The sequence below is a fragment of the Enoplosus armatus genome, chromosome 2, assembly GCF_043641665.1.
Source record: "Enoplosus armatus isolate fEnoArm2 chromosome 2, fEnoArm2.hap1, whole genome shotgun sequence".
Classification (NCBI taxonomy): domain Eukaryota; kingdom Metazoa; phylum Chordata; class Actinopteri; order Centrarchiformes; family Enoplosidae; genus Enoplosus; species Enoplosus armatus.
In genome coordinates, this window is record NC_092181.1 from 430,503 (window position 1) to 456,095 (window position 25,593).

Consider the following 25,593-nt stretch of genomic DNA (forward strand, 5'->3'; position numbering starts at 1 on the left):
ACATATATAATATGACATATTCTTGTAGGGCTCAATAATAACAAAACAATGTTCAAGAACATGAATGAAAAGATTTTTAACAAATCAGATATTGTAAGATTTGCTCATGGAAATTCTTAGTGAAGAATGAGTGATGAAAATATGTGTGTACATTATGGCTTTATGAATATTTGTCATGTTTATCTTTCTATGGTTGACCAGTGGGGAGAGATCAGGGTCAGTGTGTTAAAATCTCTTGGTTCTGCTTATGATTATAGCAGCAGTGTTCTCAACAAGTTTCAGGTTTTTGATGAAAGAGAAGGGAAAATTACAATAACCAAATCTGGAGGGAAATAATGTGGAGTGTCAGAATATCAGTAATTTAGAAAACAGGGAGTAGCTGGCCTCTGGTTATAGTGTTGAGGTGGTAAAAAGCTGTCTTAACTCAACTGTAGAGCTCTTACGAATGTACCACCATCAAAGCATAGGCTATTAAAAAAGCCTTCAGTAAAGCTGTTTTGGTTGAGTAATATGTAGCTCTGTTTTATCAGTGTTTAAGTTTAAGTTTTTAACATCAGATAGGCAAGCTTGACATTTTAGAAGGCTTATGACACACTGGTTCAATTGACACGTACAACTGTTAGCCTACAGTAACACTAAAATGAACACTATTTACTGATAAGTGGTAATATGAAGTAAGTATGCAGTGTGCTTACATGCACTTAAGTACACCGAATACTCAGAGAAACCAGGCTACTGCGGTAATCGGAGAATGCACTTATATGAGGTTTAAGAAATCAGCTCACTGGAAACAAGTGAGTGGTTAGTTATTGGAAAGTTGAGCAACTTTGTGAAAAAGAAGCAAGGGTTGGTCTTATTGATTTGGATTTAATGTGATCAATGAGGATTCAAGCTTCTGTTAACAGTTACTTTTTGTAAAGTTGGCATCGTAAGCGTCACAATGTGCTGCTACTTTGGGTGTGTCAGTTGTGGTTCAGTCTTCAACAACTATGGCACAGATTTGTTGTGGAAGAGTCTTTTGGTTTTTAGATGAGCTATTAAGTCACTTGTACTGGACAGGATATTAAATCACTGGTAATACTGTCAAGGGAAAGATTGATCAGCAGCTGCTCAGTGAGAGAGGTGATGGTGGTGATGGTGGAGGTATTAATATGCTGGCTGGTGTAGTTGTCATTGGAAACATGAGAAAGACGTAATCTCACTTGTAGCAGGATAATCGAGTGGTGACTTTCAGGGATGGACCTGAAGAGATAGTTAAGCCGAGGATGAAAAGCCAGTTGGTAGGGTCATGAACAAATTGAACAAAATCAATTAATGAGGCCCTGTTAAGTGGGTTTGATACATTATTCTCATGAATATTAAAACCCCCCTATAATTACAGTATTGCAAGTTTGTGTTACCAGTTCCGACAGAAACTCTGATAAAATTCTAGCATGGAGCCCCAGGAGACAATAAATACCAGTGGCATATAATGACAATAATTCTCCAATTTGTGCTATGTTTCACAATGCCGTAAAACACAAAAATCATGGTTGATTATAAGACGTTGAAGGATTTAGATGTAAATGAAATAAATTTTAATAAAACCACACTTGTGCTGTTTGAAAGCAAGTTAGAATGAATCATGTTATAGAGAACAGGTACAGATGTAATGATGTGTGCAGTGTGTACTAGAAAGTGAGCAGTGGTGTTGACGACATGTCATGTCGATGTCGTAGATGATGGCGATTGTGTTATGATGGCAGAGATTTTGATTATGTAATCAACGTGCCTGGTCAGTATGCACTTTACTTTACCCTCCTTGTGTATGTATATGGTCATATTCTGCATTCTACTTATTTAATTTGTCTCGTAATATTTAGATGTTATATTTTATTTAGTATACTGCAAAGGTTGTGCACCAGTGACTACTTTTGTTGGACTTCTAGCCCACTGTATTCAGGGCACCTCCCCTCCCCCTTATTTCACTGTATGCCTGTGTTCTTTTATGTATTGTACTATGCCTTGCTGAAAAACCAATTGCCCCCCAGGGACAAAAATTAAGTTGCAGTTGATGCATCTCAATGAGGTGTGTTGCGGAGATTGGGCAATGGTTGGAGTTCAGAGCAGGTTAAATGTAAAATGTAAAATGTAGATAGCTGTAAAAAGCTGGGATTTAATGTTGTCTTTTTTTTTTGTCTCTTCATTACAAAAGTTCATTAGCCATTGGTCAGCACTAAAAAGCCCTCTGAACATTTCCTCGGGTTGGAACACAAAGAGAAAGCACAAAGATTTTTTTAGGCTCACAAGTGTCACAGTGAGGGCCTTGTAGTAGTCATGCTGCAATTTAATTAGCTCCCTCAGAATAGGACTGGACTTACTACTATACTTACTATATGTAGTTTGGGAAAGCGATAGAAGAAAGTGTGAGTGAGAGTTGATGTTCATGTCTTGCTTTGAATTCATTCTGGACTGTAGAGATATTGTAGGTATGTTTTCCTGTTCTATGGTGGATTCCTGTCTGTATCGTTACAGAACTGCAAACAGTTGTGAGGTACGTTAGAGGAGAGTGCCGTTATACTCACATGATATGGGAAAAACTGTCACATGGTTTGTACAACCTCATGATTGCCTTGAGAAGTGTTTGTTCTTTTGAACCAGTTGGAAACCATGACTAGGGCTGTGCCGATTTGGTTGTTCAATACGAATATTCGACTATTCGTTCCTTATTCCTTATTTCATCAATTTATTTATCAAGCAACGCTTTATTGAACTGCCAGAGTTTTGAACGGGATTCGGCGGGATGTTCAGGGTGACAGCGACGTTCCACAAGCTAATGTGTGCTAACTACATTAATGACTATATCGTATTAAGTTGCTGTGAGATGTAAATTCACCACTTCTAAGCAAAAGGCACAAGATTACGTTATCTCGGAGCCTGAACGGGCACTGATCGTCTCACACAGGCTCACCCTGGGTCCGGGGCCGTAGCTGCCTGTACACGTTGTGGAATGATTTTACCCCAGAGAGTAGCGTGAAAGTGAGGAGTGCTCACTCTACAAGTACTTCTGACAAAGAGAAAAAACGACAGCTCGATTTGAAGAATCTCAGTCATCTGAGGGGTGTCCGGCTGATGATTCAAATCTTCGACTTTTAGGGGGCAGCCCTAACCATGACCATTGACAATTTTTGTTGGCTTTAATTACTTCTGATTAGCTTTTTCATACTGCGCACTCAGTTATTTAAGTTCATGTCTTTAAGGAAAACAAAACACTGTAATGTTAACCGCAAATGAAAGATCCACAAAGTTTGTACTGCTGTGACTTTTTAAAGGACAAATCCGATATGATTGGAATTCCTGCCGCTTAGCTGCTTTTTTTTATCTGGCACATAAATGCTTGTCACATAATTGCCCAGTACTTAAATTATGTCATGAGGTATTTGCAGACTTTCATTATGTTTTGTGTCACTGTCATCTTAATATTGGCCTATAGTGCGTTTGCAGGGACTTAACTCCACTTCATGGCATTTTTAGCCCCTAAAAATGAAGTGGTTAGTCTTTTTTGTCTGTGATTACGTCTGTTTAGTTTGGATGAAACTGCTGTTGAAATCTGGCTGCTTATTGATGCCGTCAGAAACAGTTTCACATTCAGCGTGTGATTTGATGAGCCACAAAATATTACCAGTGTGTGCCTGGCTAGTGGAAAATGTGGTTGCATTAGGAAATTAAACATGACACGCATCAAATTACCTCTCGGTGTATTTCAGCCTTTCATTGCTTTCTTACTGAAAACATTTGCAAATTCAGAATTAATTATTTAATCAGGCGGGAACCTGACGTCTTGAATACTCAAGGAAGCAGACATTTATGTTGAAAAAACTAAAGGACTTTGGATCACCAACAACAAACAGTGGAACAAATCTGTCATCATGGTTGGAATGGTCATTTATGGGTTAGGGTCATATTTTTTCATATTACCTAACATTAGAGGATGTATACAAGTTGCCATCACAAAGTGGTGACATCAGAATTCAGGATGTTTCAGAGGAAGAAGATCATTGCCAAGTAGCATTTACAACAGGTGAGGTAAATGGCATTTTCAGGTAGAAAGGCTCCTCTCCACTGTCTTTCTTGTTTGATCTGAATGCAGCATATAGATATGCATCTCCTGTAGGCTGGCCAGGCACTTCTAGTGTCTTTATACACACAGTCTTTCCCTTTCTGACACTTGGAAGGTTTGAAATCCCTGACAGCTCACCTCCTGCTGTTAAAACTCTCTAAAGCTGCTTTCTTCACCAAGAAAAGCACTTTAATGCTTATGTGTGTCTGAGTGAGAGTGTGTCTGCGTGTCTATCTTGCAGTCAGCAGAATCAGTCTGTTTTAAAACTAGACAGCTAGACAGCCTACTGCAGCCAACTTAGGTCAGGCTGCTACACGACAACATGAAGAGTGTTGTGCGACCTAACTTGTGCAGTCTGGACGTGGTTATGGACGTCGAGTGCACACAAGGTGAACATGCACTTGCACATAAATACTGAATTCTCTTATTGATACGCTCTTTGTGTCACAGAAACACAAATTACACACAAACCCTTACTTTCTGTCAGACACTCGTACACCTACACAGCAGCTACAACTTTGGGCTAAGATTCCCCAGACACAGGGAAACCTGCCAAGCCAGCAGGAGTTCCATCGATAACCACTCTGTGACATACAAACACACACATATATACACACACACTAAAGACCTCAGCGGCGGGCTGATGGGATGGAATGAGACAGAATGGATCCCCCTGAGGAGCATCTTCTTTTGGGCTCCGGAAATCCCTTGGTCTCCTCCCGCCAATGCCTCCTGTTGCCTCTGTGCTGACTCAGCAGCACTTTTAACACATACACACACACACACACACACAAACAAACACACACAAACACTCTCCTCCTCTCTCTTTCTTCATTATCCTCATGAGGATACTCAGAAATCCTGAAAGTAAGACAGTTACTTCTCCTCACCAGACACTTGCCACATCGGAAACAGAAAAGTTCCACCTCAGTAATCCCCTTATTAGTGCGGGAACAGCTCGCTCTAGCTTGTACAACAGGGTACGGGTCATCACGGTCAGTGGTATGGAAAGGTGAAATGCCCACAAACGTTTGGACTAGTACATTAACATATTTAAGACACAGGTAAAATAGGAACTAATTTGAGCTGCGCAGCAATGGAGTAAAGGAAGGAGAGATAGATCCCAGTGCTGTGGTAAAACCATTGTGTCTGAGGACAAAATTAAAGAACAACTGTCAAGATACTATCTTTTTTCTTTTTTATGAGGTCAATATGATTTATTGATCACTATGAATTATTACACATAGGTCACCAAAATATCAGTGTGGGTGGAACATTAGTCCTAAATGCGCTTTGAATAGATTTTGTTTTTGTTGTTTGGTGCTTGAGATTGCTTATGCAGGTCAGCATCAAGAGGTGACTGATGAATGTTGAATTTTTATCACTGTGAGAGCCAGAAATCCTGCAGGGTGATGTCAATAAACTACTCAGAGCATTCCCCTGGTCTCCAACCTGGTCAGTCTGCGGTGCCTATGAAAAACACACGAAAGGATAGCAAATTTGTATTTTGATCTTTTTGGTCTCCATTGTGACGATAAAAAGGACTTGTTGAGTGCTCACATACTGCCACACTCAATTTAATATCATTAAATAAATAGATAGAAAAACACACATACACATACACCTTGTGTCTTCCTGTGGGCCCATCTTTCGATAGAGAGGGTCTCTGTGTTGGCCTTGAGCTTCCCATCTCAGTTTTATTGTTCTTTCTCTTTCTTTCATCCCTCCATCCCTTCTCTTCCTCTCTGTCGCTGTCAGCTCGTTAATGTGAGTGAGAGCCTGTCATCTTTGTCTTCTGAATGGCCCACCATAAAGATGATGAGTGAACTTGGAGTTTTGAAGCCATACCCTTTTGCCCGCCTCGGTGATGATGTCTCAGAATTAGAGGCAGTGCAGTGGCGTCGAAACGGCATCCGCTGGAGGAAGATACAGCAAGCGGTGGGGTTATCATCATGAACGGAACAGAGATGTTCCTCTTTCACTTCTGATTGGCTGAGCAACTTAAAAAAATGTAAAATATTCATATAAAATGACACAAACCTTATAACCACACGTCAGACTGCTAGTTATAGTTGTCTTCTCCTTTAAAAAGTCAAGAAAACACTAACTGCTGTGTTTTGCAATATATAGTACAAATGTGTTGGACTACCAATCTTGGAAATCATTCAGAAATAAAATTACAGTGATTTGCGGTGGTATTAGTAAATTGTATAGATTAATCTTTTTTCCCTACTAATGACTGGATTTTGCACACAAAATGCTTTCTCAATGTTTCAGGTTGATGTCAGAAACACTGTGTGTTATAAAGCCACTGTTAGTAAAGCCTTAAATGCCTCTTTCACAAACACTAAAGATTATGAATATAGTTTTATGTTGGTTTAAACTTGAGTGAAACTGCGTTCTTGGAAGACCACAGAGCACAATATTTACAAGTGCTTAAACTGGCCAGCTCAATTATTGTTCCCTGTTTATTCTCCATTCCCAGTGTCTTTACCTGTGTGTCTGTCTTTTGGCAAAGCTGGCAGTCATTACAGCCTCCATGAGTGTGTGTTTATGTTCTGGCTGTCTTATTGACTTTTCATTTTTCTAAGTGCTGATAATGAATGCTCTTTCTCTCCAAGCAGCAGAGGTATTGGTAGCACTCATTACCCTTGCATATGTGGGGGTTATTTTAACCGGGGGCATTTTAAAAAAAGTGTAGCCACAGAAGCCAAATGCATTTTGGGAAGAGTAAGGACAAATGTGGATGTATCTGCATGTGTGTTCGAAAGGTTTGATTTTGGGAAGTGAGAGTGTGTGTTAGTGTGTGTCTGAGACTGTGCTTTGGACAGAGAGAGGGTCATTCATAAAGTACCTGCCATAAAAACAACCCCTTCAACTTTAAAGTAATAATCTCGAAGATTTTCATTCAAATAAATGTCTGTTAAATGTCTGTGAAATGGTGATTGAGCCTTTGGCCCACTGATGAAAGCATATGAAAGCCATACTGCATTTGCAGTATTACGAACTGGTCTGTGGTAACATTACCTTGAAAAAAATGCTCAATTAAGTTACTGCCAATGCAAACCAAACACTTCCTATCAAAAATGCGTCATTTTCTGACAGCGGATCAGTTTGAAATATTGCAGGGAATGATGGTGGAAATGGAGCTGCAGGTGACAGGCTGCACACCTCCAACTTCTCAGTGAGCTAACCACCTCCTTTCACTGTGCCCTGCTGTTCGCAGACTCATGCAGTGTGCAGCATAAAATCAGATCTCGGTTGCTCACAAAATTATGAAAAAAGGCCAATTATTGCCTGACTTCTTTGTTTAAACGACAATAGCTTGTTTTGCTGCCCCCAGAATTCTGTGAGCTGTAGTATTAAATCATAGTTTGCTGTTAGACCTACCACTAATAACCACAGGTGTCGCCAACTCAACCACGTCTGAAATCTTGAGGATTCCAACTTTAAAAGTGACTTTCAGTGCACAATTTTTCCTTGTGTCCCTTTTTCATCCTTCATTCAACACGCACTTTCCCTCTGTCTTTATCTTGCCCTTTTCCTTCTCTTTCCTCTTTGCTCCCTTTCTCATCCCTCTCTTCTTCTACTCTGTTGTGTTATTTTTACCTTTCACTCCCCCTTTTTTAATCATGTATGGACCTCACCTCTTATTAAACCAATGAATTCCCTGCTGACCTTGTTACCTTCTCCTTAACTCTGGCTTACATTTATCACTTCATTATCTTTACCCTCCTACACTAATTATGTTCCCTTTTATCAGGTGGAATCACTCACCTCATTTCTCGTGCATTCAGCTGATGTATCTCAAAAAGTGGATTATCAAAGCCGCAAAACTAGGGGACTGAAAGGCAAAGGCCATAAAGAGTAATAGATGGTTAATGATTTGTGGTAAAAGTGGTGAATTTATAGCTGTAGAAATTAAAAAATATATAAAATTTGATCATATTTTGTTTTCACTCATTCTCAGAAACATGGCGTTGCTCTAGCAGTTAAACAGTTGAATGTCAGCTAAAATTGGTTTCTGATTAGTGTGCGGAGTGAGCACTTGCAAAGCCTTGCATAAAATTCAATTGTTCCATTACACACAGTCTAATTATGAATCTACATCTTTGCAAATCCCCCTCTGAGAAACAAATGATGTACATAACAATCATATTTCGCAGTGATCACATTTTCAGCTAGAGTGAGATCTTTCTGGCTTGATTTGGCTGGCTGAGAAACACAGAGATACTAAGTAGTCTAATTTTATCGGTCTCCCTCATCCAATCAGCGAAGTTCAGACAGCACGTCTTAGTCATTTTATACTGCCTCTCTATGATCAAATCAATGGTTTTAATGAGGCAATTAAAAATACATAGAGCTGAGCATTAACAAACTGGAATACACTTAAGGGGCCATCAAGGACTCAATAAAGGCATGGATTTACTGCCATTGTTGTCATTTATCCTTTATCCTTATGATTGCACTTTAATTGCACAAAGGCTAATTGTCTGCATACTGTTTTGGCTGCAATATGGCAAATATTGTTTTCATCACTTGTTCATATGTGTGGGCATGTTTGTCATGAGGAATGTATTTAATGGACCATATGAAGTCATCCTTCTGCACCAGTGAACTATAGGCTTCACAGTGTTTGCTGGTGGTTGGATACAATAATAAAATGACAGATACATAGCGCTTCAAGCATGATAGCACTCCCTTGCCTCTGGTATTGCAGGCAGAAACAATAGAAGATGTGTGGAATGGGTTGCGAATGTTTTTAGTATAATAAATACAAGACACTATTTCCATTTTTTTCCCCCTTTTTAATAAAGCAGCTTAGTAATCAAACCACTTTCAGCTACCTTACAAGCGTCCACCATTGGAAGTGCTCTAATGATATCTCACATAGTCTCCGTTCCTCTAACAACCCAGTTCACACACTTGATAACAGACAAATTTGACAATATAGGGCAATTGAATATAGTAGATTTGCACTAAATAAACACTTCAAAAAGCTTACAATGTTTGTTTTTCTTTATAAACTGTAGTTTGTAGTAACTTCTGATGTGATAGTTTGTGATGTTGTTTTATTGGATTGAATTATATTGTAAGATGTACCTTTATTAATTCTGTCCACTGTCTGCAGCTGCATCACATTTGGCCACCCGTTGATTAAATATGTCTTGAATAGGACATGGCAAAGCTACAAGATTATTTTACTGTTTATTATTATATTTATATAATTATATGACCATCAACAATAACCATCTGCTTTTTCTGTGTTTAATAAAAAGGACATTAAAACATCAGAAAAACGGCGCTCTGTGATGCAAGTCAAATAAGAATACTGTCACCTTCAGACAACAAGGAAGACTTTATGTGTGTTTATGAGCGTGTAATATTTATTGCAAGAACAGCAGAAAACGTCCCTTTTATTGTTTGCCATAAAGCAACAATATACTGTCACTCTCTGTCTTACCACCCAGCTTCACATCTGCACAAAATCACTTCAACAGGAACTGAGAAAAGTAGTTTAATAATGCCATTACTGTCCATGCAAACTTGAATTTGCAATCATTCAACTAAAAACGTTAGTTGGTTAGTATTCCCTAGCTGTGATACAGTGTTAAAGTCAAGCTTGATAACCAAACAGAAGTTTACAACCAACAATAGTGCAAGCTGACCAAAAGTTTTCTTTGGGACACACTTATAATGTCGAATAGCATTTTCTTTTTCTGCACTGTCTGTTTTGTAACATGAATAATTCAGGGTCCCATGGTTAAAGAATCTGCCACAAGGTCAAAGCAATGACTCAGTTGTCCTTTAGGCATGTTTGGAAAACAAACATTTATAACTGTGTGCATTTTAAATAAAAAGATAGAATGCCCAAGCTCCCTGCTAGACTTGCATTCAATTTTGAACACCACTACATCCCCTTAGGCACCATTGCCCATTACGTTTACATTTTAGACACTAGGCTGATGCTATTATCCAGGGGAGGACTTTCTAACTGCAAATAGTGGAATATGTTTAATAAATCTTTGTAATTGCGACTTACAGAGTCATAAAAGTGTGAGGAACATTCATGTCGTAAGTTAAGTCAGACATCATCTATGCTCTGCAAAAACCATTTAATGTGAGCACCACGCTGCCTACAAGCAGGTGCTGTAAGTTGGCACTAGGCTTTTATTGCAAATGTAAAAGGTCAATTAATAAAATGTCTCAGTTAAGGCTCACTAACGCATATTTAAATGAAAGATTATTATCTCTTGCAGCTTGCATTTGCCATGACTTCAGGATATTAATGTAATTATGTTCACAGGGGCATGTAAGTCACTAGAAAGCCATAAAGATCAGATATACCCTAGGCCACGAGTGCAACTTTTCCAACAGGAAAAAACAACTCCAGATTGTCTACTCTACATTTTTGTTTCATACCAACAGATAGATTAGTATATTATTTTGTCATTGTATTTTCTGTATGTTCTTATGACTGATTACTGTGTCACCTGTGGCATCAGGCAGCGCTAGAACCTGAAGTGAGTAGTTTGTCATGAAGGATGTTTTACCAGTTTAGTTCAACTTCCTTAAATAAGGCCTATTTTCATATAAGTGAAAATATGTTACATAAAGCATTTTTTTAGTTCAACTTAAGTTTCCATGCGTCTCTCCAGACAACCCTGATCCTATAGCCAGGTTTGTTTTCAGGCTTTCCCTCATCTTGAGCTAAGCTGGTCAGTTAGCAACATAATGCAACGTTTCCTTTCCTTCTAGCAGTCCTTCATATTTGTGTAATGTGAAGCACACAACTGCAGCTCAAATGTATCAATGTGACACAGACTGCGGTTATTTCCCACGTAAAATACAGAGCTCAGCAGGCTAAGTACAGTATGTGCACAATATTCACAGTAGTTAACATTTGTGCTTTTAAATGCTCTTCGCTACGTGAGTATATTATTGATGGAAAACTTGAACCCAAGATGATTGTTTGAAGGCTCTCACTGTATGTCCTCAATTGTGAATTAATAGATCAAAAAATTAATAGACCAGACTTAATTTAATCAAGAGCTCTCCTTTTCTCATCCTCCTTTATAAAACAAAACCTTAACAAAATAATTTCCTGGTTTCTGTCACCAGGTTATGAAATTTACCTGAGCAAACACATACACAGATGCTCCAAGAACCTGATCATAATCACAACAGTAGTCTGCATGTAGACATACTCACTGTGATGGCTGTGCTGCACATCATTATGGTCTAGACAAAGGAACAATACACACATTGAAAACTTATGCATGGGGTGCACAATACAGGACTGATTTGAATTTGTTGTCATGACTGGTGGAGCACGGCAGGAAGGAAGACGGGGAACAGGACCCAAATGCAGACACAGGAGCAGAACTGATGCAGGTAAAACAGGTTTATTGCAAAACCAGGGGGACAAAGACCGACAGGATGGTCAGGGAACACAGGGAGCCAAGACAAATAACACAGCAATGACATACAACAAACTGGCACTGGAGAGAAGGAAACACACAGACTAAATACAGAGGCCAGGTGGGGATAATGAGGGGCAGGTGAAACTTATCAGGACAGGTGAAGACAATCACACAGACAGGAAACACTCAAAGACAGGAAGTCATGCACAGGAAGTAGACCGAAACAAGAGGAGAGTAAATTAACAAAACAGGAAACATGAAAACATAAATGACTGAACTAAACACACATATGAAGCAAACTATGACATTTATAAGATTCCCTTTAAAGGAAAATCTTCAGTCGATCTTAAGCTAAGTAGGGAAAGATAATTAAATCAAATCACATTTAGTTTACTAAGTAAGGTTTTCTGTAGAAGTATTCTCAAAGCTAGCAATATTAATAATTGTGTTAATGCTGAAAGAAGTTGTTTGGTTGTGTTAGGGGCTTTAAATTCCATAGGAATATGTAGAGCTGTGTGGCTCAACCTTTCCTGTCTTTTCATCTGCACCTTCCACCATTTCATCTTCCCTCCATCCCACAGCCCTGACTCCCGAGATCAGGTTGATTAATGTAGATGACAAACGGCACTCATTTATCTCTCCCTCTGTCTCTTTCTCTCCTCCCTTACTATATTAATGACTGTAATCAACTCTAAATAAATAATTTGTGTCCCTCAGTGCATGAATCTCATCCTCCCACCTGTGGCAAATTCAAAAGTTGAATTAAAAAGTGCTTTGCAATGCAGTTTCTTCCACTATTTCCCTCTCCTCCCTTTCACATCTTTGTCCTCATTTATCTTTGTCTGTTTCTTTTGAGAGACACCTTGAAGAGATTAAAGGTGTGCTGTGGCGCAGCAGAGGGCCTGTCTGTCTCTTTGACTGGTAGAAGCACAGCGATGTGGTCACCATCTTGTTTCCTGCTGTTGCATCATGGCCTTGTTGCATGCTGTTTACTTTCAAAGGGCCACAATAATACTGTTGCTTTCTCCTTTGTCCCCTTCTCTCCCTCTTTTATCGTCTTGCTCCTCATACAGTGCGGTGTCGCACTCATCTCTCAAAGTTACAGAGAGGAACTTGACCCCTAACTGTGTGTTTGTAGTGTTTCTTATGCATGAGGTAGGAGGGTTCCAACAAGGACTGTGGATCTATCTATTTTTTTTTTGGTGTTTGTGTTTATATCTTTGGTGAAAAGACAACACAGACACCAAAAAAAAATAGATAGATCCACAGTCCTTGTTGGAACCCTCCTACCTCATGCATAAGAACCCCCCCCCCCCCCCTCCAACACACACACACACACACACACACACACACACACACACACACACGGCCTGATTCAAGTTTATGGTCATTTTAGAGGTGGTATTGTATTGGACTTCATTATATTTCTGTCCATCCCCATGTACAAACACACGGGGGGCAGAATAATAGAAACAACTCTCAATATAATGCAACGCTACTATTAACTGAATCAACATATTTCCGGTTCAACACAACTGAACAACATAAGCTTCATTAAGGTCGGATTTATTGCAGAGCTGTTGTACTGTGCTTACTTAACTTACTCAATATATATAAATATATATAACTCAGCATGATCATAGCCTAAGCATTTAACAAATAACAGTATGAAAACGTCTTAAAATATAAATTTCAACATACTTATTGAAGAAATAACACAGATAAAAGTAAGGTCAACTTACATTGTATGTCATAAAGGAGTAAAAAGCAGACATTTTCATTAAGAGAAAGAGATAATGAGATACCTTACTCAGCTGAACAGCAGTAACATTCAATTAGATAGGACTTAACTGACAAAAAGTGCCAGCAAAGACACTTTGAGGGAACTACAGTATGGCTCATCAGGTGATCTCTGGTGTATAAAATGAGTCCCAGGGAGAAGCAAATACCAGCATTTATAAAAGATTGGCGTGCAACAAGTATTATAGGAGTGCAGGGCTGCTGCTTAGTGTATATGGAGGGATATAGTTTTTTTGTGTGTTTAGTTGTTTTGGGTTGACACTGCTCATTAATCAAACACAAGTTTTGGCATACCATACAACCACAACATCCCTGTTCCAATTCCAGCCAGGGATTTTGTTGCATGTCATACCCCTCGCTCTCTCGCCCATGTTTCCTGTCTATCTGCAAACTGTCGTATATCAAATAAGGGCAGAAATGGCAACAAAAAAAAAATGAAAACATTCATCAAAGTGTACAATATTCTGTAGGCTGCTTTTAATTCTGGTGTATGAGCTACCTTTTATTACCACTTTTGAGTAAAATGTGTTGTGACTGGAAAGTGATCTTTTATCAAGTTAACAGCAGATGAATAATCTTGTTTCATCAGCCACCCAGACCTCAACCTTTGTATCCCACACCATGTTTTGCTTTATTCATTACTTATTATATTGTATTATTATTTGCTCAATTTCGGAAGTGTAGAAGGAGGTAGGAAAAGTCTCACCTTCAAAACCAAAGCCTGTGTGGAGTCCATGCTGTCTGGAACATTTGAGGTTTCAAGAGACATTTTGGGGCCCATAACAAGTAAAAAACCAATACAATAAAACGCAATGGTTCATTTGTGCATCTAGCAAAAGGGGAAAGGTTCCATAGGACTGAACATAATTTTACATTTTGTACATTGCACATTAGATGTTTGCTTCTGGACGTTCTCCTTCTTGAAACAGGTAAAGCGATACTTTGTTAATCGGTCGTGATGGCTGTTTAGTTCCAGCTTCAGTTGATCCCGTGCTGTTATTTCCTTGCTTACATGGAATCAAATACACCCAGTCATTTGCTCAGTGTGAATGAAGCGTTATTATTTCCAAAAAGAAAATTTTCCTCAACATTTGATTAAATATTTCTACACATGTGCCGCGCATTGCGTAAGGTGGTTTGCACAAATCCTCCCTTAGGAACATTTTTCCTCGCAGAACACACAAAAGAGCCCACTGGGCGTTTGAATATTCATTAAATTTGACATTCTAGACAGGAGGAGAACTGACAAGCATATCAGCCCGACTCACTCAACAGAATGCTCATCTTAATCCACTGATAAGCCTTGCCATGTTTGAATAACTAATCAGGAAGTTTAGTGAGTGAAATCCAGTCAAAGCCAAAATGATTCACCTGACACAAAGTTGTTTTGAGTTGTTTGAACATTTTAACTGTAGATATAAAACAAAATGACACACATTGTCTCCTCTTTTCATACTATCCATGTTGTTGTATATTGTAATCACTATTTATATTTTTTCTGTCCATACCTCACATGTTGTATAGCATACAGTAGCTGTAATAGTATTTCTGCTTTCTCTGGTTTATTGCTCTTTGTCGGCATGATTATTAATAATGTGAACATGCACATTCAATAGTTTCTATCATTCAACTTTATTTGTCACATGTAATCATATAAGATACAATCACAGTGAAATGTAATACATGTATACATGAATAAGAAACCTTCCTTGTGGTCACAGCCCTAAGAAGGAGAGTTAATTTGGCAAGTGTGTTTGTGTGTGTGTGTGTGTGTGTGTATGCGCGGGTTGATAATCATTGGAGCATAGCCAAAGGGAGGCTTAATGCCAATATCATCTACGAGTTTGCTGCAAGTGTTGAGTTGACAGAAATTACAAAAACACTGTTAGCAAAGTTTTTTTTTCAGGAAACAAACACAGATTTGTGCCTGCCTGAAGTCTTTTAGTGTCTGATTTGGTGTCAGGAAACTTTTGGGTTTGTGCAAGAGTGTGCATATGTGTGTGTTCCTAAGAGCTAATATATATCCAGCTTGTGCATGTTTGTGGGCTACTGTGAATGTGTGGGCACAGACACCGGCAGTTGCATCTCTGGATGCTGTAGCACAGTGTCTGTTAAACAACTCATGTCTATAGCACTCACCACATGCTGCCATCCAACTCTCAGAAGCACACACACATACACACATGTAAATAATGTAAAAAAACTATTAAATATTGTCTCTATTTTTCTGTTTGTACACACAGTGAACAATCAACACAATGTGCATATCCAAAGACAAGGTCTTCATAGCTTAACATTTATCAGTAGTTCACAAGTTGCATATATTTTTAAGTTTTAATATAAGTTTTAATAAGTCTGTATGAAAATGATAATTTCTCACTAGAATCACCATAAAGGACAGTAAGGAGTATGTCACAGGCACACATTTCTTTGCAGGGGTAAATGTAAAGTTTTAAAGACGCCCTTGCAAAGTAGGTTTTGCTGATGCTCCTGCTGAAGAGGCCTGAAGTCCCCCTAACCTTTAGTCTAGACTGTGTAGCTGTTGAATTGGCCCTGCCTGGAGATCCCGGGATGTACTTCAATTCATAAAAGGTGAAAAGTGATTTAGCCAATGGCCAGACCCAGCCAAGCATTAAAAGCATCAAGAGAAATCTTAAAAACAGCCATAAAATCCACATTTAACCAGTGCAAGGACGCTAAAGTTTGAATTATATAACCTCATCTTTTACTTAAGAGCCTTAATGCTGCATTTAGCATGTTGCCAGAATGACCTAAGGAGAACTATAGAGTGATTTAAAAGAGACAAAAAATATGATGGACTTTCTCTACATATACAAAGGACAAAACCTGCCTAATTTTTGAAGTATTTCTTGGCTGAAGAATATATTAGCATTCACATGCATAGCCATGCAAAAACTATTCAAGACCAGACACACACACATAGGGAACAAATAATTACATGAATGTCACATACTGTTTCACCCACTCCTGTGATCTCTCATCTCCGGGAGTGTGAGAGAAGGAAGGATACTGAGAGAAAGGTGGTGTGGAGCCATAATCACAAAGCACATTGAAGCTGATTTTAATTAAAAATTCATCTTGACCTGTTTGGGAAAATCAACCATGCGTGCAGTGTTTACTTGGCCTAGCCACACTCTTCCCTTGTACCTATCCCCCATTCCTTTTACGGTGTCGTCTTGCGTCATATCCCATCATTGCTAGAAGCCCTAATTTAAAGCTTTGAATTAAAAATCCAGGATAGCAAACCCATATAACTTTATTATGGCCTCAATGCTTTAATGTGCAGTAGTAAAAAAGTTACGCAGGGACCATTTTAATGTCCTCTTTTCATTAATTACAGAATACAAATTGGAGAACTCAGAATTGCATTGAAGTATAGGAAAAGTTTAATCAATAATTTCTTTTGTTTTTATCCTAGAAGGACAGAGTTAATTGAAAGTTGTGATGAAAGGGACCTATAAATGCATAACGTGACCTTCAGGGGCAGCCTAGTTTAGAGAATCATGCTTCTGGTGGGTAACACTGAGTTGGTGAATTAGAAGCACTTTCTCCAGCCTCAGCATCCAAACTGACGTTGATGTGCCCTTGAACATGTAATGGAAACCTCTGTTGATCCACTGGAGCTTTCACAGGCCCAATAGTACAAGGCTGTAATAGCCAATTCCTTGCAGCTCTAGTGTGGAGACCTACTTCCATCTTTTATCACCACCGATCCAAACAATTACCTTTTTACACATCCAGCAGACACAAAGTAACATGAGCATCCTTTTGAAGTAATGTTTCTGGCCACTGTATGTATTGGTTTCCACCAATTTATTGTGGATTAACTTGGCTTCATAGTTCCTAAATGCTCCACTCTGTTCAACAGCCAGTTGCTAACTTCGCCTGTCTGGCATTTGGTGCATCCAGTGGATTTACCTTTTTCACTAAAAACAGCTGGCTCCATCTGGAAGCTGATGGCAGTAGCTGTGAACTATGAACGACCTCTTTCGCATTACAAAGAGTCATGTGACCTGTTGTTGTATAATATATAAAAATATTGATTAGAGGAGCTTTAAAGTAAACACAAATATTTCACAAATATTTCAGAAACTATTGTTAATGACCTCAACATCAACAAATGTTGTTTTTGTGTGAACCATGACAACCAGAAATTAGTCTATGACCGCAGGCTGGTATGAAAAGGCAAAAGTGAGTTTATCATGCATCCATTATTCCAAATTAAATGCAGTGTTTGTATTTGAAAGTGGTAATGAACCAAACACAATGCTACAGCTGCAGGGTTAAAACATTAAAATGCATGTGTTATCTGCAGGGGGCCCTAATTGCTCAGCAGACTGACGCTCATGTCACATGTTGAGATGTTAAAAAGTTCAAAATTTCCGGACCTCAGTCAGTGCTTCTTTTTTTTCACAGTTTCTTTCTCAAGCACCTCTCTTCATCAGTGAGATATTCTACAAGCTTTATTATTACTGAAGGATCCTGCTGAGGGAGGCCCTTGTGACAACAGAGGAGATCCTGTCAGGAAGTGATTATTTAAATCAGTGCATCAATTAACATGTCTTCCTAACGAGGAGTCCTGTTGTTGTTGGTGACAGCAGAATTACTTTGTGTTATCAGTGGGAGAGACATTTGCAAGAGCAAATGAATTGACCAAAAGCACATCATTTACACAGAATTAACATTATCTACCTGCAGATTGCTAACAAGATGAACCAAAAAGATCAGATAGTTATTATTGGACAAACTCATGTTGTTGACAACTAAATGTGTCAAATGTGTACAATTACAGGAGACATGTAACGCAATGAAGTTATGTAATTTCAGAGTGTCAAAATTGTATTAGGTTTGCTGCTGTTTTTATGCTTTATTCTACCCACTGTTGTCAGTGTTAACAGACATTCAGAACAAACATTTTGGAAGTGACTACAGCTATAATAAGCCTTTCTTCCATTTTGCAGTTTAGAGGATTACTGACTGACACATCAATTAGAACTAAACTCAAAAGAAGTTTTGCAGCATAAAAAAAACATAAAGGGAACACATCTACCATTAAATTTTTCATTGCAACACTGCATCCCTGTTCATTTGCATGAAGTAAAACTGCTCGTCGGAGATGCTTCCACTGTCTGTCAGTTTTTTCCTCCAAGCGATCGTTTGAAAAGAACTTCTGGCCACTTTATCTCATGTTGTTCCTGCTGGTGTGAGCACATGCATGTAGAGCACCACATTGCTTTGTGTTCAGTCCATAAACATTGTTTTCTTACATTTCAATTTAGCATTAAAGGCAAAGGCACAATTCTGATGCAATCACACATTATAGCCACATTACATAGAGAAGATTGAGTCATAATACTGTAGCTAAAGACCAGATCATTTTAAGATTTGTATTATTTTGAGGAAAGCCTGACATTGGCCTAGATATTTGTTAACAGCTGTTGTCTCCTAGCTGTAAATATGCATTAAATTGTCCTCTATAGGATGCTACTGCTCTTCTTCAATATGTCTGAAATGTGTCTGGTACACAAGAAGTTTTCACTATCATTGCAGCTGCCCATTGTCTGCTGTTTTAGGATCTTTTGTTACACCCCCACTGAGACAAGAAGACACATTTCTGTGAATAAAACACAAATCTTTGGAAATCTGCACTACGAGCTGTATTATTGCAAGAGCTGAACAGCCAAAAAGAACTGGCTAGATGTCTGAGACAGCAACAAGCGCAGCACAACTCCAATTTAAACCAGCCTCACTTTCTCTTTATCTCTCCTTCCCCAACTTAAACACTCTTTTTTTCTTTCTTTCATTCATTTCCTTCTTGCCATACTTCTCCCATCTCTAACCAGCCCCCACTCCATCTCCTAAGTCTTTGCATACATTTGAAACACACATACACACACACCTTGCTCTAGGGTGAGCCTTTCACAACACAAATCTCGATTGCTTTTTCACACAGTCGGTGAAGGAGTGAGAGGCTTAAGGAGGGAGATAGACAGGATAAAGACAGCAAGAGAGAGATGACAAAAAGAACTTAATCCCAGATTGATGGCTGCTAATAAAGTTTGATCATTACTGACAAGGCACTCTGGGTTTCTAATTGACACTTGTAATAGCCTGGGAGTCCAGTCAGTGGAGGAAGGGGATAGTGAGAGAGAGACTTTTCTTTGAGCTCAGCAGAGTTGGAATAGCAGCACATCACAGTCCAAATCACAACGTGAAGGAAAACGTGGATGAACAAAATGAACAGAAGGCAAACTGCCATTGTGACCACTGTTGGTAATTTGGCAACTTTGTCAGTAGATTTATCTACTTTTCAGACCTCACTGCCAACCTTTTCTTGAAAAGGCACCAACAAGAAATCTACTGAGTTTTCCAACTATTTGGAGCACTGTCAGTGTTTTGTCTGTTGTAGAAATTGGCAATGAATAATAGACGATGCTGATGCGTGTTACAATACTAGCTATTAGATGGCTGATTAATAGACAATAGCCACGTAGCTCCTCTAACAATGGGAATGATATATATATTTCTATGCAAATTCTGGAGATTCAACCTATTTGAAATTGAAATTGTAACTAAAATTGGCCTAGACCAATATTCAAGTATTTCTTCATGTGTTTCTTACTTACTACTATTAGCAGTACTACTACTACTACTACTGCTTACTTACAGTACATGGCTCCAGTGGGATGGTAGTGTTGCTCTGTGTGCTGTGTAAGAAAGCAGTTTGTTTGTTAACATGTCAGTCAAAACATGTTAGCTTGTTTTCGAGTTCTTCAATTTTTTGGTTTCAGAAATTTTTTTTACACCAGCATAGATCCTCCATTTTGTTTTTGTCATTTTGTGGCACTAACACAGCGTTTCCTGCAGGTTACCAAAGCACTCTCTTCCTTGTGGACTCAACTATCAAATAAATAATTTCAACTGAAGTTCTTGGGAAAATGTGACCTTAATCTGTTGGTCTCAGTGAGCATCTCATCCAGTGTATGTGAATATTCTGAAGAGAACTGATTTCCCTTCAACTTTTTTAAGGAAGATGCGGTTTGAATGCACCCTTTTTTCTCTTTTCTTTAATACAGAGTCGTTTCCCTCCCTGTTTTCACTCTTTGTCTACTTCATTTTCATTGTTTATGTATTGCACTTCTTTGAAAATGTACTTTTCACACTGTTCACCATGTGTAAATAGAATGGAGATGTGTTTATTACTGTGAAAAGGGAATTTCTGAAATGAGTACGTACAAAACTGAGACTGAGTCATTTGTTCAAAATATTACACAACATAACACAACAAATTTGCTTTGACACAGCCTGCATTTCTCTTCAAAGGCTTTTTTTGTCCTCAATGTAAAGTCATAAAGGGAAATGTAATTAAATATTAGTACAGGGACTTTACAAACTCTAAACACAATGCAGTCCTTTTTGGCTGTTTTGTATGTAACATTTCACTTCTGAAGTCCCAGCTTACAATTCATCTTTACTGTGGCAATGTGGGTATATGCATACCACCTACCCACACACTCTTCCATAGAAAATTAAAATTAATGTATGGAATAATAATCTGCAACATTTTCATATTATTTAAAGGCTATTTCCTAGTATCCTAGATTTTACATAACCAACTCATGAAAGCTGCTTAAAACGGTTGCTTCACCTAAGTTACAAAAAGAAATTTGTCTTACTTATAGTAGTTTTGAGCCATGCAGATTATGGTTTTGTATGCTAAGGATTTTAGATCTTCCCTCTGACATGTATGTTGCCAGAGCAGTACAACTCAAATGAATGGAATTAAGTGTGTGGCCCTAAAAGCATTGAAAAATAAACCTTCATGCTCGAATGGTCCTATAAAGAGCTTTGGTTAAAAACATCTACCAGATGGTGTTTTATGTATTAATGTTCTTCTTCTGCTATAAATTTTAACCCGGTGCGCCCCCCCCCCCCCCCCCCCCTCCCTCTCTCTCTCTCTCTCTCTCTCAGGTTCAGAAATGGTAGAGGCTCAGTGTCAGAGGTTTGAGGTGAGGAGTACAGATGGAGAGAGAGTTCTGTTCTCTGCAGATGAAGAGGAGATCAGCATCGGCACAGAGAAACTTAGAGTCACAGGTAGGGGGTACGCACAAAGACTATAACACATACTGTACTATATATACGCAAAATGAGAAATGTGGTTTTATAGTGCAGGTTTTTTTTCTTTAAAGGTACCATGTAGTAGTTTTACCTCTAGCAGCGCTGTGGAGCAGCTTTTCTATGATTGGGTCCCTTTTTTCTTTATCTCATGCACGAGGAAGCTCATGCTAGCATGTGTGCATGTGTGTTGCACAGTACAAAGTCCTGCCAATGGTTTCACACACACATATTACTGATCAACAGGTGGCGGTAACACGCCAAGATGTGCAGCAATGCTCCAGAGAAAAGCAGGGAAAAAGAAAACTACTAGCAAATAAACATGAATGTATACAACTTTGTATTTAAACTACTTTAAAGTTTACAAATGTTTAATGAGGAAGGAAATACACTCAACACAGTCCTCAGAGCTTAAGCTACACTCAGTGCATTTTGGTGAGTAACACTGAATGCAGTTTTTATATCCCTAACATTTTGTGCAGTACAGATTCATTGGTTCGTAAGTGACACGTGTTCATTGTCTGACACTGAAAGTAATTTTGCATCCAGATATCTGACATATAATTATAATAATGACATCATCATTACTTGCTGCTGTCTGAATTGTAATTAAAAGGACAGTATCAATCATATCACAGTGTATCATAGTGAAGCTATAAATGAATGTAAATCATTCCACATACATATAAAGTATAGATCATTGTAGAGGTGGCAGTTTTGACAAACTCCCACGCTCTTTTCTGCAGTCATGAAATTGTCATGATTCATGAAGGGGCTGATACTGTGGTGGACTAATTTGTGTTGAGTAACGAGGTTACTTGAGGACGTTCTGAGATTACAGTACATGCAGAGTGCTCTTGATGAGTGCAGCCAAACAAGACTTGGGTCAGCTAACAGAGCAGTTTTTACTGAATTGAAAAAGGAAAGGTTAGAAGAAGAGAGCGATACAGTAGAAAACAGAGAAACAGAAAGAATGCTGAAAAATGCAATAGTACCCTCCAAATGCAGGTCCTTTGGAAGTACAACTGCACCTTTTTGGAGCTGTGGTCCTCACCCCCCCCCCTCCAGGTCCTCCTTAAATTAAACTTGGCATGTGCTGCTTCAGTTTCAAACAACAATTCAAATAACTTTTTGTTATCTGTGGGCCTGCCAGTGAGCAAAGTTGCCTTGTCCTGTTTTAAATTATTAGTAGCAGTGTTGAGTTTCCAACATGCTTTCTACGGTCCCAATAACCAGGACTTCCCCCAAGCATCTGCTCAGGGCTGCAGAGGTGCTTGCTGTACACGACGGGTTAAACACTGCATTATATCAGAGCCAGCCTTTGTGTTCATACTGCATGCAACTATTTTGCATTAGCAAAATGTGTTTTTGGGGGAATATAACTCCACCTGGGTGACATTTTTATCAACATATCAAAAAAAAACAGTGGATGGATGATTGAGGTATGATTAACTGCTTTAAATGAGTGTGTTAAGGCTAGGGAAAGATTAGACTTTTGATTAAATATTTAAGTCAACACTGAGTTCCACGTGAGACAGGATATAAACCCCTGTTTCCAATATTGAGGTCAAACACTTGCACCACCCAGCTCCCCATCCTCCCCATTTTCATACTACTCACAACATTTGTACTACACGTTACCGGTAAATGTATGTATTGCCACTGGGAATATTGTCTTATTTGAACATAATTTTAACGACACATGAAAGATCTGAGCACTGTGTCAAGCATTTTAAGTGTCTGCCTCCAAGAACTGATGTATGATGCAATATTGTGCAGGCTTTCACACAAAAGATGTATGTGTTTTATTTTCCTTCCTTTCATCCCCTCTTACCCTCTCTACAGGGAATGAAGGCGTGGTGTTCAGCCATTCTGTAGAGACATCACATGTGAGGGCAGAACCCTTCCAGGACTTAAAGTAAGTACTCTGATTGTTTTGTGAGTATGCATGGGTGTGTGTGTGTGTGTGTGTGTGTGTGTGTGTGTGTGTGTGTCAGACAAGCAGCCTGGTTTTGGTTCACTTCACAAGTTCCATTTGTTGTTAATATTTCAGTTGTAGTAGTAGTAATATTTATAAAGTGCATGTTCTTGTGAATAATTACTAAGATAGTAACACCACAAATAACAATTTAGGGAAAAATGTGTTCTGTAAAAGTTTAAACTGCTGAGTTAGCAAACTAGCTAGCCACATGGTACAGTGTGCTCATGACTTACCATCATATGTAGTGCAGGGTCTTTGCTCAGTTTCTCTTATTTGCATTTAGAGAGTTGATTACCTTTTTAACTGTTACCTGAATTATATGAAGGCACAGTTTGCATCAGACCAAGTTGTTTCAAACTGATGAGGTCAGAGTCTTTTCAAGATGATAACTAATGGAAGGTTATGGTTTATCTTTTATTTTTACAAATAGGGTAGAAAAAAATTGCTCCTCAATAATGCTTTCACATTCCTCAGCTCAGTGTGATCTAATGTTGCATCCAATAACAACAGTTCAGACTGCTGGATCTCCTGTCACTGCATTTGAATGGGCCACACCAGCTAAATGTGTGTATTTGTCTCCTCGTCCCCTCTCCTGAAGTGTGTTGTGGGTGTCTTTCTGGCGCATATGAAGTTCCTTTATTGCTTACGTCTCAGCCTCATTTGGGGTTTATTAGAGTGTTTAGCTAAAATGGCTTTTGGCCAGGGAGGACAACACAAACAGAGAGAGATGAATGGAAAGACATGGAGGCAGAGAGAGAAACAGAGGGGAAGTTGGTGAAGTGAAAAAAGATCTGTAAAAGGGAAAAAGTGGAGAAGGAAGGAAGAGATTGACTGGACAGAGGGAGAAGAAGCAGGGCAGGGGTATGGGTGATGAAGAGGACAATCAAAAGATAGAAGACAAAGAAGACAAAGGGCAGAGGAGGGTGACAGAGGAAAAAAAGTTCAGGAGGAGGGCATGAAAGTTAGTGTCTAGAAGAATACATTAAATTGAACCGGCTCCTGCAGGGAGATTGAGTCATAGCAGTAGCAGATAATGGGATACAGCAAAATATGAATGCATTCAGGGTGTGCAAAATAGCCACAGCTCCTTTCTTTTGAGATGAGTGTAAAACATTTAATCAAACTATGAGACTAGTTGTTATCTAAAAAAGTTATTTGTGTGCTTTTGTGTGCTGGTGACACCACATGACATGTCAGCCATTCTGAATGTTTAAACGTGAGGAATTGTAAGACAGTGCTGGTTGCTTGATACTCTTCTTAAGTATTTAATATCTTTTATTTAATCACTTTGCACACAAGCTTGGCAGCTGCACCATCAATGGCTTCTTTGTCTAAAACATTTACAGACACCTCAGTAGAGTCCTGGTTGAAGCTAATATTCTTTTGACTTTATTGCATTGACTATCGCTTGCTCAAATTGATGCTGAATATAGCTCACTCAAGTGGTTGCTTGTTTTAGTTAGCATTGCCTGAACCAAGGCTGTCTCCTTCTAGGTGTGCCATTCTTTTAGTTTGCATGTATTCACACTACCTTGAATCTCATTCCCTGTGTTTTGTATGTAGCAATGTAGAGTCCAACTAGTATATGGGAAGTAAGTAACTAAGGGATGCCCTGGTTGCCGAATCCTGGGTTTGTCTTCAGTCTCTTTACCCACTATTCCCCTTTCTCTTCTCACTGTATAATTCCACGCAATAAGCTTTGATGAAAAAAGAAAAGAAAAATGTGTAAGACATAAAATAGGTTCAGAAACAGAGAAGAGAGAAATTGAAATTACGTGACAGAGAGAGAGACAAAAGAATGGTTGAAAGCAAAACGGATAGTAGAGGAAATAGGACCCCATACATGCTGAGGGATCAAAGGAGAGGAGAGGGAGGAGGCATTTTGAGGAGTGGGTGAACTAGTGGGAGTTAGATTAGTTGAAAGAAACCGAGAAGTGAAAGAGGGAGGTGTAAGGTTAGGTGGGGATGAAAAGATACAGAGAGAAGGAGGAGCGAGAACATTAGGTCAATGGACGGGTCAGTGCAGATAAGCAAGGCGATGAAACCTGTGGTGAAGGCCTAAGGTGAAGAAAGAGAAAAGGAAGCACTCCAGAGACTGTTGTTAGAAATTCACACGGCAAATCCATTTGGGAAGTTTTGTTGTATTGCATCAG

At 38.9% G+C, this 25,593-nt stretch overlaps 1 protein-coding gene across 1 annotated transcript in view; it reads left to right on the forward strand.

The window, feature by feature from the left end:
• LOC139296676 (zeta-sarcoglycan-like) overlaps window positions 1-25,593 on the forward strand; it is a 137,961-nt gene that overhangs the window by 76,114 nt on the left and 36,254 nt on the right. Inside the window, exons 4-5 of the mRNA XM_070919152.1 lie at window positions 21,316-21,438; window positions 23,305-23,377. Of these exons, the coding sequence (XP_070775253.1) occupies window positions 21,316-21,438; window positions 23,305-23,377 (196 nt within the window). The remainder of the gene's footprint in view (window positions 1-21,315; window positions 21,439-23,304; window positions 23,378-25,593) is intronic.